This window comes from Anthonomus grandis, chromosome 3, assembly GCF_022605725.1.
Source record: "Anthonomus grandis grandis chromosome 3, icAntGran1.3, whole genome shotgun sequence".
In the NCBI taxonomy this organism is placed as follows: Eukaryota; Metazoa; Arthropoda; class Insecta; order Coleoptera; family Curculionidae; genus Anthonomus; species Anthonomus grandis.
The window spans coordinates 3,556,482-3,574,905 of NC_065548.1; the positions used below are offsets into that span (position 1 = coordinate 3,556,482).

At 31.9% G+C, this 18,424-nt stretch overlaps 1 protein-coding gene across 1 annotated transcript in view; it reads right to left on the minus strand.

The window, feature by feature from the left end:
* LOC126733891 (zinc finger protein 2-like) overlaps window positions 1–9,107 on the minus strand; it is a 29,429-nt gene extending 20,322 nt beyond the window's left edge. The window contains exons 1-4 of the mRNA XM_050437338.1: window positions 8,874–9,107; window positions 8,550–8,660; window positions 8,235–8,492; window positions 3,893–4,155 (exon numbers count right to left, since the gene is read on the minus strand). Coding sequence (XP_050293295.1) covers window positions 3,893–4,155; window positions 8,235–8,492; window positions 8,550–8,660; window positions 8,874–9,020 — 779 coding nt within the window. The 5' untranslated portion in view covers window positions 9,021–9,107. The remainder of the gene's footprint in view (window positions 1–3,892; window positions 4,156–8,234; window positions 8,493–8,549; window positions 8,661–8,873) is intronic.
* Between the last annotated feature and the right edge of the window lie 9,317 nt (window positions 9,108–18,424).

The following is an 18,424-nucleotide window of genomic DNA, read 5'->3' on the forward strand; positions in this document are numbered from 1 at the left end:
TCTTATTACAAGAAAATATATTATCTTGGCTGTTAATTATCTTTAATTAAGGATATACATTTAGTTCAAACTCACGTTATCTTGTCAAAAGAGAATCCACGTTCTTCGCATTATTTTCTAATTATCTTAGCGAATTAAATCCTTGCTATTAGACAACTGTCTTTAAGAATAAAATTGTGAATTTATCGATACTTGTTTAGAGTACGTTCTTGCTTTAACGTCACAGGTGCTTTGCGTTGGGTCGCGTAGGTATAACCCCGGTGTTTTCCCTTTGTCGGAACTTTGTCCTTTGGTCGTTCCAATCATTAGCAAGTTAGACGCGGCATTGTCAACGCGACACGATGTATAATCGCATTTTTGTGTGTGAATTTGGTTTTTTCAACATGGACAACATGAATTTTGAAGTTGAAGTAAGTGAAGTTTTCTCTTTTTTAAAGCGGAATGCTTTGGAACACTTGTGGCCTGTTTTTGAAGGTATATTTATATTATAAATATATGTGGTTTTTCAGGTTTTTATTTCTTTTTTTAAATTATACCGGTACCTATATATGCGTGTGTAGGTTTAAAATACTCAGTAGGGCTATAATGCATTTTTTACTTTCTTATAGGTATACCTAGATTAGTTTATAAATAACTAAATAAGCATGCATTGATTTTTAAAAGCTTTTGTGTAAATTATTATTGTATCTTAAACAAAATGGTGGACGTTTGCGTTAAAATATTCTTTAGAAGCTAATATAGCTATATAGCTATTTTCACAGGGCAATCCTGAACTAGTCCGGGATTGTTTTCCTAAGTTTCGATTGGCCGATGATAAAAGGCCGATGACCCGTTTTTTTTTCAAACTCATCTCATCGGGGTGACGTTTTACAAGAAATCATAAATAAAAGATTACCAAGAGCGGTTGTTACTAGATGGAACTATAATATTCGCACAGTTAATTTTGTTTATGAAAATCGCGAAAAACTTATAGAAGTGTTTGAAGAAATTGAAAGTAGGTGTGAAAAAGGCGTTACGTCAAATGAAGCTTCCGGTCTACGAAGAGCATTGGAAGATCCAGAGTTTGTATTTTGGTTAACACTTTTTCACAGAATTTTACCACACGTTGACATACTGTACAATCAACTTCAATCTAAAAATAAAGACAGCGTTCAGTTGCAAAAAGAATTGTTAATTTTTGAGAAAAATATTTCTAATATCCGAAATGAAACTGATTCGATTCAAAAGATTGTCGAATCCGAATTTCCTACGCCTAAGAGAAGACGAACCGATGATAATTTTCGAAGTGTTATTGCCAAAGAAATTTGTGATACAATTACAACTCAAATGAAGGATCGTTTTTCCTATCGGGGTCATTTGCAAGCCGCTTACTGTTTAATACAGAAAAATATTCAGAATATTCAAAAAAGTTTCCTGTAGCAGTTTTAGATCATGTAGCTTCATTTTATCCAATGCTGACCAAATCAAGGCTAAGAACAGAATTAGAGGTAATCTATTCGAGAGATGATTTAAAAGAAATTGTTGGAGCAATGAATCTTCTTTCATTTATCATGGACGATACCCTTCATGAGACGTTAATTGAAACATCAAAAATATTAAAAATTATAGTGACAACTCCAATGACCACGGCAGAAGCAGAACGTACTTTTTCTACGCTTAAACGCATAAAGACATTTTTGCGAAATACCATGCTTAATGATAGACTAAATGCTCTGGCTATGATGTCCATTAATCGAAATTTGGTGCATGAAATAAATAATTTTGATGACAAAGTATTAGAAAAATTTATTTCCATGAAGCGCCGTAGAGCGGATTTCTGTTTTAAAAAATAGCTCCTCTCGCTTGTTTATAATGTGTAAATATGTTATTATAATAAAATGATCTCGAAATTGGTATTCTAAAATATACCTAAACATAACAATAATCCATGTAAATAGTAAATACTTACCTTATTTTTATGGTTCCTTTTTCGTACTAAGAAAATGCCTTTATTCTTAGTGAACTGACTTATATGATATTAAAAGACTACTCTGATATTACAGTTTTTTTTTTCGTTGAGTTCAATCGATCCTGGATTCAATTTAGGTAAAAGAGATAGGTAAATTTTTATTCAAAACGTGCCATTGTTTTCGTTTTTTTTGTTTCATATGATATCATTATTAAAAAAAAGAGACCATTTTTTAACGAGTTTTAGGCGTGGCGTTGCAAAAATTTATTTTTTTACTGTGCCCCTCCTGGCACAAACCTCACGACACGCCACTGTTATGTACTTTAAATAAGATAATTATTTCGAGCTAAGAATCGTACCATTTTAGGACAAAATAAATATCCTTGGCGCAAACATTTATGTAACTGTGAGAAGTAATCCTTTTTTATAAAAATATACGTTTAATTTTTTCTCTTATATCGAAAAATATATGTATAATATACAGTGTGATCGTAATAGTAAGGAATAAATTCAATGTTTTATTGTCATTCATCATGTTAATTTTTTCAGGATATTCTATTAAGTTATGCATAGGTGGTTAGTCTGGTTAGCAGATATTAGCTACAAGTAATAGAGTTTTGGAAATGTAAATAACTTAGAAACCATAAGCCTAGACAATAGTTATTACCTTCTGGTTTCATAAAATAATTTTAAAAAATAAGACTAGTGCAATAAGTGTTACAGATTTTTAAAATTTTTTTTTGATGCTCATAGCATAATAGAGTTTAATTTTGCGTTGACGTTAAATATTAACGATATAATATTAGTATATGTATTTTGTGAAACTTATGACTTCCATAATATAAAATAAAAGTGTGTTATTAATATTTTATCTTCTTTTCTTTTTTATATCCTCGAAAAAACCTCGTAACAAGCTCTATAAATTTTTATTGAATGCGAAAACTTATTTAAGTGAATAAAATATAAAAAGTAAAATCAAAAACAGTTTATGAAAAATGAAAACATAAGATACATTTTAATAAAAAAAAAACATAATTATAAAGGGGCTTTAAATACAATAAAGATATTATATACTCGTATACGTATGTGGTTGTGAACAGTCGTAATCCACAAAAAAATGTAAAATTGTGTGAAGCTGTCTAAGTACCTTTATAATTAATATTATAGTGTTTTCTGATAGGCTTAACTTAATTTTATATTTTTTTGTGAGTTATATTACGAAATTTCGAAAAGTTATCTTCCGAAACCGAAATAATAATTTTTGGGTCAAGTAAATAATTTCTAAATACAAGATATTTAATATTTGACGTAAGAACTTAATGATCTTGTATCCATTAAATTTTTAGATTTTAAGCCATTCATTTATTTCCGTCAAAGAAATGTCTTTCAGATAAGTACATTTATGTACATATGAGAAGATAACACGTTTTGAAGTTAAGATTAAGACTCTTGTACCAAAAACATAATGACCTTGGGGAGAGAAAATTATTATTTTTTTCTCAGACCAAATAACTAAATAATTTGCTGTTCTTACAATTAGGACATATTTACTTAACAATTCAAAATAGTAGTAGACTAAAGCTAAGGATGTGGTAAGTTTTTCCTAAGGTAATATTCATTTGGCTATATCGAAAGATATGGCGGCCTTGGTTTAAACTCGTTTTACTTTATGTTAAGAGATCCTTTTTATCTGTGTACACACATAATTTGTTATTTTCTTTGTTTTCTTTCCTGCTTTGCATGTGCTGAAGTACCAACTTCAACATATTTTTATTGTTTCTCTTTTCGTTTTTCAAATCAAATTTTTTCCTGTAATTGGGTAACAAGCCTGTTGAAAATAAATGACTTTTTTTTTATCTCCCAAAACAAAAACCAATTTAACAAAATAAAAACGTAAAATAATAAAAATAAATTCAAATAAGCTTTTCATAATATGCTACTTACGAGAAAAACATCAGATCGCACAAATTACAAGCAAAATTTCTCTCTTTAACATGATTGACCAGATGAAGATCGAGCAACTGTTCCAATGGAAACGTCTTCTCACATATATTACATGTAAAGATAGCCGTTGCGATTTGTTCCACTTCATCTTCTTCTCGTGCAGGAGGAAGATGTTCGAAAACCTCCTCTTCTTGTGAAATATCAAACTTTAAGCTGCTGCTGCCAACGGGTTCCTTGGGTGCTACTGAATCCTGGCTGGTTTCCTTTAAATAGGAATTATTATATTATTACATATTTCTTCAAGTCAGTTTAATATACACGCGTCCCGTAGTTATTCTCTTTTTTGCTAAGTTTTACTGAGATCAAATTGACCTATATAAGTAATTTTTGTTATACAGTATTTGTAAAGTTTGTTCTAGTGAATGGTTAACTTGAAATTCAGGTCTAGCTTCTAAGTTTCAAGTAATTAGAACATTAAAGATAGTCAATGGATTCCCATTGTATTCCGATATACTGATATACGTACATACCTACAATAATTATAACAATACATGGGAATTTTTTGGCCGTCTCGTCGCATCGCACACCTGTAGAATATCGAACTGTAGTGCAGTGGTTTTTTGGATTTCAAGGTATTTATTTTGGTTAACTCTAGTGCGGTATATTTGGTTTTTTGGTTCGATATGCCTTCTTCATCAGACGATTGTGATATTTGCCGTAAGAATGTGGGAGACAACGATGAAGCTCTCTGTTGTGACCATTGTGAAAAATGGTCACACAGAGAGTGTTTAAAGCTAAGTAAAACGGCTTTCAAGAAGGTGGAGCGATCTAATTCCTTATGGAAATGTAATAAATGTTCAAACCAGTCCAGAGATGCTACAGAGTCTAAAGACACATATACAATAGCCAACGTAATGGCTAAGCTCTCAGAAATGGAAATTAAATTTAACAAGCTATTTGATAAATATGAAGAGCAGGTTATTATCAATGCAGAACTTAAAAAAGAAATCTATATCATAAAGAGGCAGTTGAATAAAAGAGAGCAACATGAATTAAAGAATAATGTTGTTATACATGGAGTTCCCTTTAAAAATAATGAAAATGTCGCTGAGATTGTCAAGAAAATTGCTAATGTACTAAAAGTCCCTCATAATAAAGTCCAGAAAGCCTATAGATTAGGAAGTACCAAGCAAGAGAGAAGTTCGTTACCAATTAAAGTTGTTTTTGATGATCCAGAGCAAAAAAAAGAATGGATGATGAATAAAAAAAACACAACTGTAACGACTGATAAAATAATTGGACAAGTTAATCAGCCGGAACCTATATATATAAATCATGACCTCACAAAACAAAACTTTGAACTGTTTAAAAAGGCGAAACAATTTAAAAATTCTAATGGTTATAAGTATTTGTGGGTTAGCCAAGATGGAAGTATTTTGATGCGTAAAACTGATAACAGCAGCATTAAATTGATCGAAGATGAATGTGATTTAAAAAACTAATTAACGAAGACAATAGTATTAACATTGAATACATGAACATCCAAAGTGTGCGTAATAAAATTGATGATTTGAGCTGTTCAGTGACAAGTGATATTTTATTGTTAAGTGAAACATGGTTGTATTCAAATGAAACTCCACATTATGAAATTGATGGATATTCATCAATACATTCTTGTAGGGAAACTAGGGGAGGGGGAGTAGCTATTTATTTTAAAAAAACTATAAAGTACACCCTGATTGAAAAGAGTGACAGTAGTAAAGTGTGTAATTGGATTTGTATTGCTGTGGGTAACAAAGATCTTAAAATTAGTATTATATATAGACCTCCACAATACCAAACTAACGATTTTCTAAAAGAATTTGAACAAATAATAAATAAATATTCATCTAATCATATTATTGTAGGAGACATGAATGTTGATTTACTCGAATCTTCTCACTATGCAACAAAAAATTATAAAGATTTAATTTTATTGAATGGATTGGTAATAGCAAATAAAATAAATAGAGAAAATGCTACTAGGATAACTAATACAACACAAACACTTATTGATCATGTAATATGTTCCTCATCATTAAATTTTAGATGTAATGTAAAGTTACATCTAAATTCTTCTGTAATGTAATGTAAGATGTAAGGGTACATGATAATCTCCTCTCAGATCATAGAAAATTATCAATTAATGTAAAAATTAAAATAAAACAGAATAATATAAAGATTCACATTCAACATAAAGGAGTTAACAATGAGAAATATAAAACTAATTTTATTAGTAATTTTGATAATCAAGATTATACAATAAATTCATTTTCAGACTTAATTAACCTTATTGATAAATCAAAAACTGCTGCTCAGTACACTAAAACGATTAAATGCCATCAAAATAATAATTGGGTTACTCCCGAACTTTTGCAATTGATTAAGATAAGAGATAAAGCTTATATGGCTTACAAAAAGGATTCTAATAACATAAATCTTAAACAAACCTTTCAAAAACTTAAAAATTCAGTAAACAACAAGATTAAAACTTTAAAAAACATGTATTTTAAAAATAAATGGTTAGAAGCAGGTAATAATTCAATAAAGCAATGGAAAATTATAAACTCATTTATAAAAAATACTCCAAATAAAGAAGCTATATCTGAACTAGAAATTGATGGAAATTTAATTACAGACCGTGTAGAAAAAGCAAATTCGTTGAATGTGTATTTTTCTCAAATAGGCTTAGAAATAGTTAAGGAAGTTGAAACGGAAAAAAATAATGTCAATGGAAATATTATGTTTAACGAAATAGTAAATAATCAAAGTCTATTTTAAAGTCCAATAAATGAAAATGAAATTAATGATACGTTGTTGCACCTTAAAAGAAATGCTTCTCCTGGGCATGACAATGTCTCAGTGCATGATCTGGTTAGTGTTAAAGAGCACATAATTCCCATATTGGCTAAACTAATAAATCAAGTTTTTATTACTGGTGAATTTCCTGAAGACTTGAAAATTTCCAAAATTTATCCAATTTATAAGTCGGGGCAAAAATCTTCAAAAAATAACTATAGACCTATTTCATTACTTAGCATATTTTCAAAAATAATAGAAAAACTAATAAAAAAAAGAATGCTCTCTTTTATTGAAAGATTTGTAAAGTATGATTTGTTTCAGCATGGATTTCTAGATAACAGTAGTACACTTAGTGCTACTTTTGACCTAACCAATTTCATTTTACAAAAACTAGATCAAGGAAATATGGTAATTGCGATTTTTATCGATCTTCGGAAGGCATTTGATGTTGTTAGTAATAACATATTAATTAGTAAGCTTGAACAAATGGGATTTAGGGGTACTGTGCTTAATTTAATTAGAACATATCTAGAAAATAGAAAGCAATATGTATGTGTAGATACTTGCAAAAGTGACATAGCAATAAACAATTGTGGAGTGTTGATAGCATAAAATATTTAGGACTCTTTTTGGATGAGCAACTAAGTTGGAATGAACATATTAAACACATTAATAGCAAAATAATATCATTGATCGGAGCACTTAATAAATGTAAATATTTCTTAACTGACAATGCTAGGTATAAAATTTATTATGCGTTCTTTCTTTCAGTGGTCAGATATCAAATACCAGTATGGGGAACATGTTATAACACAAATTTGATTAAAATAGAAACTCTGCAAAGAAAAACCTTAAAAATTTTATTTAATATTGATTATTTGACGCCAACAAAGATCATTTATCAATCCTTATCTGTTCAACCAATAGTATATTTATTAAATTTGGAACAATGTAAATAAATATATGAGATAATAAATCTTAAATATAAATCCAATACAGAAATAAAGTATGTTAATGAAATTCATAACCATAATTTGAGGAATTATTCAAATATATGTTTGGACAATGCTAGAACAGATAAGGCACTGAAAAGCCCACTGGCTGCAGCTACACAGGTTTATAACAGATTACCATCAGAACTAAAGAATTTAAAATCGTACAATTTGTTTGTAAAAAGATTAAAATTATTCCTGGTTAATTGGGACTATGTATAACTATTTTTAAACATTTAAATTGTGTTGGATAGGGTTTTTTTTTGTTTTTTTTTAAGCTTAAGAGAGTATATGTTTTGTTATTTTTATTTTTGATTGAAATTATGGGCGTCATCTCCGGTACCAATACTATAAGTATTGCTTAGGAGATTACCTTAATTCGGATTTTATATTATAGTTTACTGTATATTGTTACCTATTATAACTTGTTAATTGTTTTGATTTCTAAATAAAGGATTTAAAAAAAAAAAAAAAATATTGGGGGTTTTTCAACATTGGTATAAGCTAACCTCTTGTGATTGAAACTCCTCAGAAATGCACAAAGTTATCACTTCAGTGCCATCTTCCAGTCTCATTCTCTTTATATCTGATGGATCCTGAACAGGGTCTGCTGCAGGAGCATCTCTTTTGAGCATTGTTTTCATATCTGTGAGTGGAGGTGGTTTTCTAGCTGGTGTGTTGCTAGGAACGGTCTCTTTTAGAGGTTCTTGCTCCACTAGGATTTTTTTTAAAGTTGGTTTCACTAACTTGCCAGTTATTAGGTAACTCTAAAATAAATGTCTTAGTTATTAAGAGTTTCTTATTGATAAGTAAATTAGTTTTACCTTAAGAGCCTCATCGGATTTTTTACAGTTTGCTTTAAATGTGTAAGACTTATGAGTTTGTTTTTTGCAGTCTTCACAGATGAGCTCGGGAAGTCCATCCCCAGCGAATACCTGAATGCAGGACAAATTAAATTCTTATAGGGAGGAAGTGAAACTTGAGTGTCCTGAGGTGTACAAGTACAAATTGTTTACATAACACTATTATATAAATATTTACATTTTGGTTTGAATTATTATTGGTAATTCCCAGAACATATCTTATTAGCAGTAATCTTCCGTTTAGCAAAACTACAGTTTAAAACCATAAAATTACAGATTTCCTACCTCGATTGATAAACAGCTCATAATTTGTATCGGTAAGGGCACAGTTTTCGGCTCTTTCCGGTAAATGCTGCTCAACTTTGACTCGTCGCCACTCAAACAGAACCTACAAAGTTTCATTTCCTTCAGTTTTCCCTTGGAAATTTCCATTTTTCCGGGGAAAATTCACAACTAGAAACCAGCGAAAAAAAAAACTCAAACAACGCGCAAGATGGCGGACTCGAACGAGGTTCGCGAGGGCGAGTCGTTTCACAGTTCACCTAAAGAGGGCGTCCGGGGTAGTTTGATTATTTGCTCACAGGTCGCGCCTAAATCTGTTTTTTTTTAAGTAGACATCTGTAATTAAGACGACGTTTTTAATGGTCGGAGACGGCGCTGAAGTAAACTTTTAAAGCGCCAAATTTAAAAAGCGACGCGTCTTTTTTTAAAGGAAAATTCTCTTTCGCCGTATTTTAGATGGTCGTACCATTTGAGAAAAGGGGCTGAAGTTATTATAGTTATTGTTGTATTTATGTGTAAATAGGTCTCTCTTAAAACAAAAGTATGTCTAGTCAGAGCCCAAAACCCAAGAAAAATTTCAGGAATAAATTAAAAATATTGTTATGGGAATGGAATTGCAAAGCACTGCCAATGTCTGGAATACAGCAAAAGTGACTTAAAGAACTGTTTCAAAAATTATGAGCTGTTTTGGGACCAATCTTATTTACTATCTATATAAAATAATTTAATTATAGGCGATTGGAGAAGTTGGCTGATTCGGATCCCACAATAATATATTTAACTGGTTGCAAATTAATATTGAATCAAAACAAAATACATGCCCTGCGTATCGTACTCCGATGACTTATCCTATTTTCAGTTTTTAAATACCTCTAAACCACGTTAGAGCACAAACAGATAATATCAAATATCTGGATATAATAATCGATACACATTTATGATGAAATAAGCAAATAGATCATATAACATCCAAAAAAATATATTTGATTTCACGCTTTTCTTTTTTGAAAAATGGGTTTTAAAGATTATTTTAGATAAACCAAAATTATTTTCGACGGAACTATTATAGTATATAGAGAAGCAAACATATTTGATGCATTGCATCAGCAAAATATTAGGTTTAATAAAAACTGTATGATAGTTCCCTTAATAAAAAAAAAGAGATAAGGCAAAAATCCAAAAATTACTTAGCGCCAATATTCTTTAAATCCTTGCCTAATGAGTAAAAAGATGTTGTTTGTGAGAAAAATCAGAGAAGATATTCATGTTTTTTTCTAAAAATCATTGGTATTTAAAAAAATAAGAGTAGGTAGATACTTATAAATGGTAGGTAGGTAAAGCTTATTTAGGTAACAGGAAAAATTGTTTTGTGTAAAGGAATCGTTTGTAATGACTTAATTCTGATTGTGTCGTGAACCTGGAATTGACTTTATAACCCTGAATAGACTCTATAGCTGGATACGACTACTAAAAGACTAACAAGCGGCGTCTATGTTGCTTCAGTGTCTTATCTATTTATTTCATTTACCTGTTTAATTGTAACTTTGGAATATTTTTCATTTTTTGAAATAAACTTTTTCATTTATTATTATTATTTAGTTAAAGGCTAGGAAGAATGGAATTCTACTGAAATTGATTGCAAATGCATGGAAGATGTGAAACATCGTATACTTGCCTGGATTAAAACGAAAATGACTCCCAAATATCTGGAGCAAATAAAACATAGTCTTAAATTCTAAGGATATCAGAAAAAAATCTCAAAAACCAAGAAGAAATTAACACTATAAAATGAAACTTAAATTCCTTTATTTCAAGTCTCATGTTATTATTACATAAAAAATGTTTGCATGCGTCCAAATGAAATTCAGTACCCATGTTCTGAAACTTACTACTACACCTACTCTATGAAACTATACTTTTTAAATTATACAGTTTCCCTCCAAAAACTCATCCGTGCTGTAACTGCCTTACTAGTATACACTCTGACCTCTCCCGCTAACGTGTAATATTTAACAGTAAAAAAACCATTTTGGCATTTTTTAAGTCTTTGGTAGGGTGGTACCGAGTGCTCTTTACTGCCATGAAAAGTTACGCCATGGATTTTTCTATTTGTGGGATATTCGCTTTTTTTCTGTTCTAATAAAGCTGTTTTTGCAATCATCTGTATATTTTGATCTTTTTAAAATTTGTGCAAAGGCTCAAATTAAATGTGAATAAAAAAATGGATCGTTCTATAGATAGTTTTTAAATTTTGGAAAGCTCAGATAAATTAGTGCGTAGTCATAAAACTGTATTTCTTTGCATATTTCAATTTTTATGTATATCCGCTGTAGTTTTAAAGTTACCATTATTAAACTATACAAAAACCCATCCTATTTAGCTATATTATTTTAAATCTTTCCAATATTTTGTTTTTAAGTGGTTTATTTTTAAAATCAAACCTATATTTGACAACGTTACTAATACAAATTGAAAATCTTGGGAATGTTACTAAAAGTGTTGAGTAGAGGTAGGTGCTAAACACATGTTATTGTTTAGTAAGTTTAGTTTATTTGGTTATTAAAATGCATTTTCCCTAGTACTTTTATACCAATTAATTTGATTTGCTTGATTATTTGGTTTTAAAATTTGATATACCCCGTTACAGCACTGCAAAGGTCATTTTCTTTCTGTGCATCAAAGCTAATAAATACATATAATATTAGTGACTATAATAACAAGTCTTTTCAAATCTTCAAAAACAGATTAAAAACAGTATTGGTTGAAAGTCAATAATAAAATAGAGTACTTAATGACTGTGTTCAACTTAGGAACAATTTTAATTTTATTTCATCAATTTATTTGTTTTTAGGTAGTTCTTCTCCTTTTGTTTTATTTATAGTGCCATTATTGTAGAATATCTTTAATTTTTTAAAAGTATTTGTATTGTTAAGTCAAGTCGGTCATGCGCTAGGTGAGTTTTTTTTTCTCTTTTTTTAAGTCTAAATTTTTGTTTGTTTTTTTGTATAGGTATTAAGTTAGTTAAATATTTTCTGTATGTTTTATATTTGCTTTTTTAAAAGTAGTTATAATAATATTGTAATTTTATATGTACTCGGTTAAGTTAACAGCATTCGCTGCCCTTCGCCGAGTATAAAATAAAGGCCTAATTGATTTATTTAGGTATTTCTTTTTTATTGCCCAATCTACTAAGGAACATTACTGGTACAGTAGGGAATTTTATTAAATTTTTATTAACCTTTAGAAATTTACTGCCTTTAGTAATACCACAGCATAAAGAAACCAGCAGTCTCACTCCGCTCGAAAATGTAAGCGAACTAATAGCATCCTTAGCCATGCCGCAGCCATGTTCTCCGGATGCCGAGCTCACTGTTTATCGAACTATGTTCATAGGTGTATCGCCTAGTTCAGCGCCGTACTTAGTGACTATTTTAATAGCATTTTTACAAAGCGTAGCGTTTTTTATAAAAACTTTTGTATTAAAAGAGGGGTATGTCAAAAATTATTAATGAAGCAAAATAATTGACTTCGCCAAAGTTTTTAATAGCTGCAAATTTGGCTGTATGGCTTAAATAACATAATTAAGCATCAATTAAAGTTGCAGCAATGTAATTTTTTTTTTGATTTTTAAGGACATTATTTATATTTCTGCCATTTTAACAGTGTTGCCATATTTAAAAGAGTTGCAAAATTGTATACTTTTACTTTAGTTGGTACTTAATAATATATCAAAAATTTGCAGATGTTAGAATTGTTTTGAATTGTTGCCAACTATTTGTCTTTATTTATTGGCCTAAGAGTTTCTATTTGTTTTGAAATATTACTTTATTTGTATAATTAGTTATCCTTAAACTACTATGTAGTCAGATGTTAATCTAAAAGCGTTACTATACAGGGTGTTAATTAAGTATGTACCATATATTATTTAACAGGCGATTGTTTGAGTAATTTTAAGACAAAAAGTTCATATGAACATAAGTCCGCAAGTTCTCTGGCGGTGTTATTTATAACATTAAGGAGCTAATTTACCCCTAACATGATTAAATTTATTAGGTTCAGTGTAATCTCGAACGGGACCTGAAGAAATATTTGTGGCAAAAAAATTGGGGCACCTGAATTTTGTGCCATTTTTAATATGTTATTTGATTTACTCAAATACAAATACAACTTTTTCGTATCTCGCTTATTTTTCGAGAAAAAAGAAGTCCACTTAATTGCATATCCCTGGATCACACAAGGAATTTGGGGAAAAGTTTCATTTGGAATTTATTATTAACTAAGCAAGATACGAAAAAAATTCAAGAGACAGAAAAGTTTTATTTGTATAATCCACAGAACATAATAAAAATTGCACAAAAGTCAGTGGCATATATTTTAGTTGTTATTAAATTTTAACACCCTGTATATTGAGAACGAAGAATTTCTGGACATATGTTTATATGAACTTTTTGTTTTAAAATTACTCAAAGAATGGTCTCTTAAATTTATGGTACATACCTAATTAACTTCCTGTACGTATTCTTCTATATCGTCGTTGTTAGATGTAGAAATGCGATGTTTATTTTTGTTTAAATATTTTGTTAATGTATGAACTTTATTTATATTAAAAAATCAATATTTGTACTATGTAGGTATTTTTATTTTACAAGATAATAACATCTAAAAAAATGTTTAAGTCCGGCTCTAGCCAAGGCAAAAGCCGCGTGGACCGTAGCGAGTGTCAGCGGCATCCCTACTATAAGCAAAAATGCCTCGCCTGCGTTAGTACACATGCACCGAACTCGCTTATTCAAGCCAATGTATTTTTATTGAAGTGCGACTGCTGGTTTCTTTATGCTGTGGTAATACCCCGTAAAATTCAACTGATGTAGAAACTCTGCTCTTCATACAACAAAGTTCTTAAATAAATTAAGTTGTAAATTTAAATATTGTGGAATTTAGACGAATTTTGATATTTTAACAAGCGTGTATAATTTTGATTGTATATAACTTGTGATTTTTTTGCTTTATAATATAGTAATACATTTTATGAATATTTTTTGTTTTATTTCTAAAACCCAGACCTAGATATCCAGTGGGAAATGTATATATGCGCCTCTATCGTTTATTATATCGTGTTTTTTAGTTTCTTTCTCATAATTTAAATCATCGAATATAAAGAATTTATCCTCCGCCAAAACTTGACCGCTAATATTATGTAAATCATTATCATCCAGAGGCGGATCCATCTGTGAGCTTAGTAAATGACATACTCCTCTTCCTTGCAGTTCCTTTCCGTCAAAGAATAATTCTGCAGAAAGTAGTGACTCGGGAGAAGAAACTGAAATACTCTCTACTAAAAACGCTCAAGAAGACAGCCAACCTGATGTGGAATTATCACTTACCGGGATTACTCTCGGGAAAATCGTCCTCGCAGAAATAAAGAAAATGAATCTCAACTCAAAACACTGCGTTGCAATAGGAACTGATGCGTGTGCTGTGATGCTATCAGATCGTGGAGCTGTTAACGAAATCCGGAAAGAAGCGGAAAACGCTGTTATTTAACACCCTGTTATTCTCACAAACTAAACAGCACCATATCATATCTAAATCTACCAAAATTCGAGTGATTGAATTGGTATGCAGCACTATACCTATACGTGAGGTTAACAAGTTCTTCATGAAGTCCTTTCCTAAACGTACGACTGCATTGGCAAAGAAACTTGGAGGAGGAGGACACCTAATACAGTTACACGAAACAAGGTGGGTTCAACGTCATGATGCTGTTATTCAATTTGCCTCCAAAATGTCGTTGATTGTAGTAGCCGAGATATGGCATTTTTGATCAAAAACGAGGACGAAAAAATACTCGATTTCTTAGTTCTGCTCGGATTCCCTTATAACTCCGTATTTTCGTGATCTACTTGATGAAAACAATCCGCTGGTATAGTTAGTTCGATTCGAAAAAAAAAAAATTTCTGGAAAAAATCCAAACGGGGGGTATACCCGAAAAATGAAAAAACCCAAACTTTGAAGGCCGATATCTCGGCTTCTATGGGAGCTATCGGGAAAATTCTAACGGTTTTATCTTAGTTTCGTCGTTCTGAATTTAACGAGACTATACGCAAGGTCGTAGCTTTTACGATAGCCGAGATATGGCATTTTTGATCTCAAAAACGAGGTCGAAAAATACTCGATTTCTTAGTTCTGCTCGGATTTCCTTATAACCCGGTATTTTCGTGATCTACTGGTTGAGAACAATCCGCTGGTATAGTTAGTTCGAGTTCGAAAAAAAAATTTTTTCCTGAAAAAAATCCAAACAGGGAGGTATACCCGAAAAATGAAAAAACCCACACTTTGAAGGCCGATATCTCGGCTTCTATGGGAGCTATCGGGAAAATGCTAACGGTTTTGTCTCAGTTTCGTCGTTCTCAACGAGACTGTTCGCAAGGTCGTAGTTTTTACGATAGCCGAGATATGGCATTTTTGATGCCCATTTTTGGCCTCAAAAACGAGGTCAAAAAGTGACAATTTCCGAATTTTCAAAGTGCTCTCATTTCCTTATTTCTGTTCGAATCCTGTTATAACCCGGTATTTCCGTGATCTACTTGATGAGAACAATCCGCTGGTATAAGCTTTGATAAAAATCAATGAGTGGAAAAACAAGGAAACAGCCAGAAAAGCAACAGTCCTAATAGCAGCTTTGTGCAAATTTGAATTTATCGTTGGACTTTTCTGTCTTTATGACACTTTATCATTGACTCATTCACTCAGCGTACTGCTTCAGAAAGAGTCCATCGATAATGCAAAAGCATCAATGATGATAGATACGCTGCTTGCAAGATCGGAGAGAAAAAGCTGATGCAAATTTCAGAAGTATTTATTCAGATGCGAAAAAACTAGCACAAAAACCGAGAACTTGTGGCCAACAAACGAAAGGCGATAATTACAGCGTTAGCAGTTGCGAAGATTACTACAGGGTCTCGGTATACATTCCTTTGTTGGATACCATCTGCGAAGATCTGAAGACTCGTCTTTCGAAAGAAGTTCTAAACGGTTTTCAATTGAGTATGCTGCTGCCTACGAAAGTATGTGAGCTCAATCCAACTGAAAGCGAAAATCTTATCAGCTGTTTGACAGAAAGATTCAAAGGACTCCATGTGAGCTCAATCCAACTGAAAGCAAAAATCTTATCAGCTGTTTGACAGAAAGATTCAAAGGACTCATAACTGACGACAACATCGTGCAGCGTTTTAAGTTCAAAAGCGAGTTGAACCACTGGCAGCAGAAGAAAAAAACTTCAGCGAATCCACTTCCAACTACTGCATTACAAGCTTTGGAGAACTGTGATGTTGAAATATTCCCGACTATCAATGCTTATCTTCGTATATTTTGCACACTGCCTATGATAAATGCGAGCTCTGAGCGCTCTTTTTCTACTCTTCGCTGCTTGAAAACATATGGCTGAGGTCAACGATACTACAAGAAAGACTGATTGGATTGGCTTTGCTATACATACAGCAAGACATTGAAGTCAGTCCTAAAGAAGTCATTGAACGATTCGCAAAACTGGGGCCTCGTCGTTTTGTTCTATGAAATAATTTTTCTATAACATTTGCATCAATCACAAGGATTCCCAATAATTGGAAGGGGATAAGAATCTTTTACCGTTACCTTATTTAAAGCTCGATAGTCGACACATAATCGTTTTTCGCCACCTTTTTTATTGACCAGTAAAACTGGGCTGGCATACGGGGAGCTTGACTCTCTAATAACTCCATTTTGTAACAACTCAGAAATAATCTCCCGAATAGCCTGACGTTCCGGCTCCGGAAACCGCCTTGGTCTACTCACAACAGGACGTTGTTAATTTTAAAGTCATACATGCATTTTTAACATTGCCTACCTCAAAAAGACAAATTTGTTGCAATGCAATCCGAATACTCACTAAGAAGTGCCAAAAGTGAGGTAAAAACTTGGTGATCATCAACTCCTATGTTAACGAGTATGATCGAGTAGTTGCATTAACATTTAATTGTTTATTATCATTAATTTGCGAAAATAAAAGCAGGTTACCAGACTTAAAATATTGTATATCAGGTAATTCTGTAAAATTTTGCCCGATAAGAACCTCGACATTCATGACACATTTTTCGACAATACGTAACGAGAACGCGTACTAATGCCTTGGGTTTAATGCATGATTCACCGAGACTAGTTAAAATAACAATGGTAAGCTAGGCAGTTTTAAAGAGTTTACAAGTTTACTTGAAATTAACGAACACTGACTTCCAAAATCAAAATCAAAAAAATATTTTTGACTAGGGCAGTCCTTAGTTCCAATAAAATGTACATGTTTGTTTTTAAATTTTGCACGTTGGCCTCTTTGATTATTTTTAAACATTGTATTTGTATTATTTTGAGGTTGATGACAATCCCGTCGCAAATGTCCGTAATTGTGGCAGCGATAACATAAAATCGAGTGACCGGATGGTGTAGCCGAACTTGGTCCTGCCCTAACATTTTTATTAGTGTTAATTATTTTTCCTTTTTCGTCAATAAGTCGTAAGTGGTTTGCCAAAACATGAGGATTTGTGATGTTAGCGGCTTCGACAGTAAATTTAATTTGAGCATCATCTATGCCCCCGATAATTAAATCAACGCGATCTTCGTAAGTTAGCGGAATTTTTAATTTATGGATTAAAGATAATTTACGGTAAACATATTGATAAAGAGATTCCGTAAGTATGGGTTTAGAAAACATCACATCTTGTAACAATTTAAACAAACTTCTTGGCCGAAAATTATCTTGCAACATAACACTCCATTCTTCCCGCTTAAACAACCTCGTTGGAAGACCCCTGTACCAGATTTCAGCAGTACCCCTTAATTTTGATAAGGCCAAGTGAGAAGTTGTTTTATCATCCCACCCATGGATGGATGCGTATTCATTAACTGAATTTAACCATTCGTTAACGTCATTTACCAACGGATCGAATTCAGCAATAATGTTGTTATTAATGGAAATGTTACTTACTCCACCTCTTCGGCTTACCAACAACCTGTCAATTCCAGCCACTACGGTCTCACTCATTTTCGAGATGCTTTCAGCCAAAGCACTCGAAGATGTTCCAGATGAGGAGTACCTTCTAGGGCTGCTCCTAGAGCGGTGATGTCTATCATGCTGCTGAGGCTGACCGTCTCTTCGAGAACGCCTTCCGCGAGCCACCCTCGACCCAACGCCTTCTCTACTAGAAGAGCGGCTTGAGCCTCGACAACGATGACGTACCAGGGCTCTTTCTTCACGCCGAGATTCGCGTTCTCGATATTCGCGGCGCTCATAGTCTTCCTCGTAACGCGGCATTTTCATACACAAAGTTTTTTTAATTTTTTTAGTTTTTAAATAAACTTAAACTAACTTAAATAAACACGGCGCGCAAGCGTATAATCCCACTTCTGATGTCAGACATATAGAAAAATAAAACCCAACTTTAAAAAAAAATTACTATTTTAATTACAATTTAAGATTTAAAAATAAAATGAACGAAAGCAAACAAAATATAAAAGTCACCGGG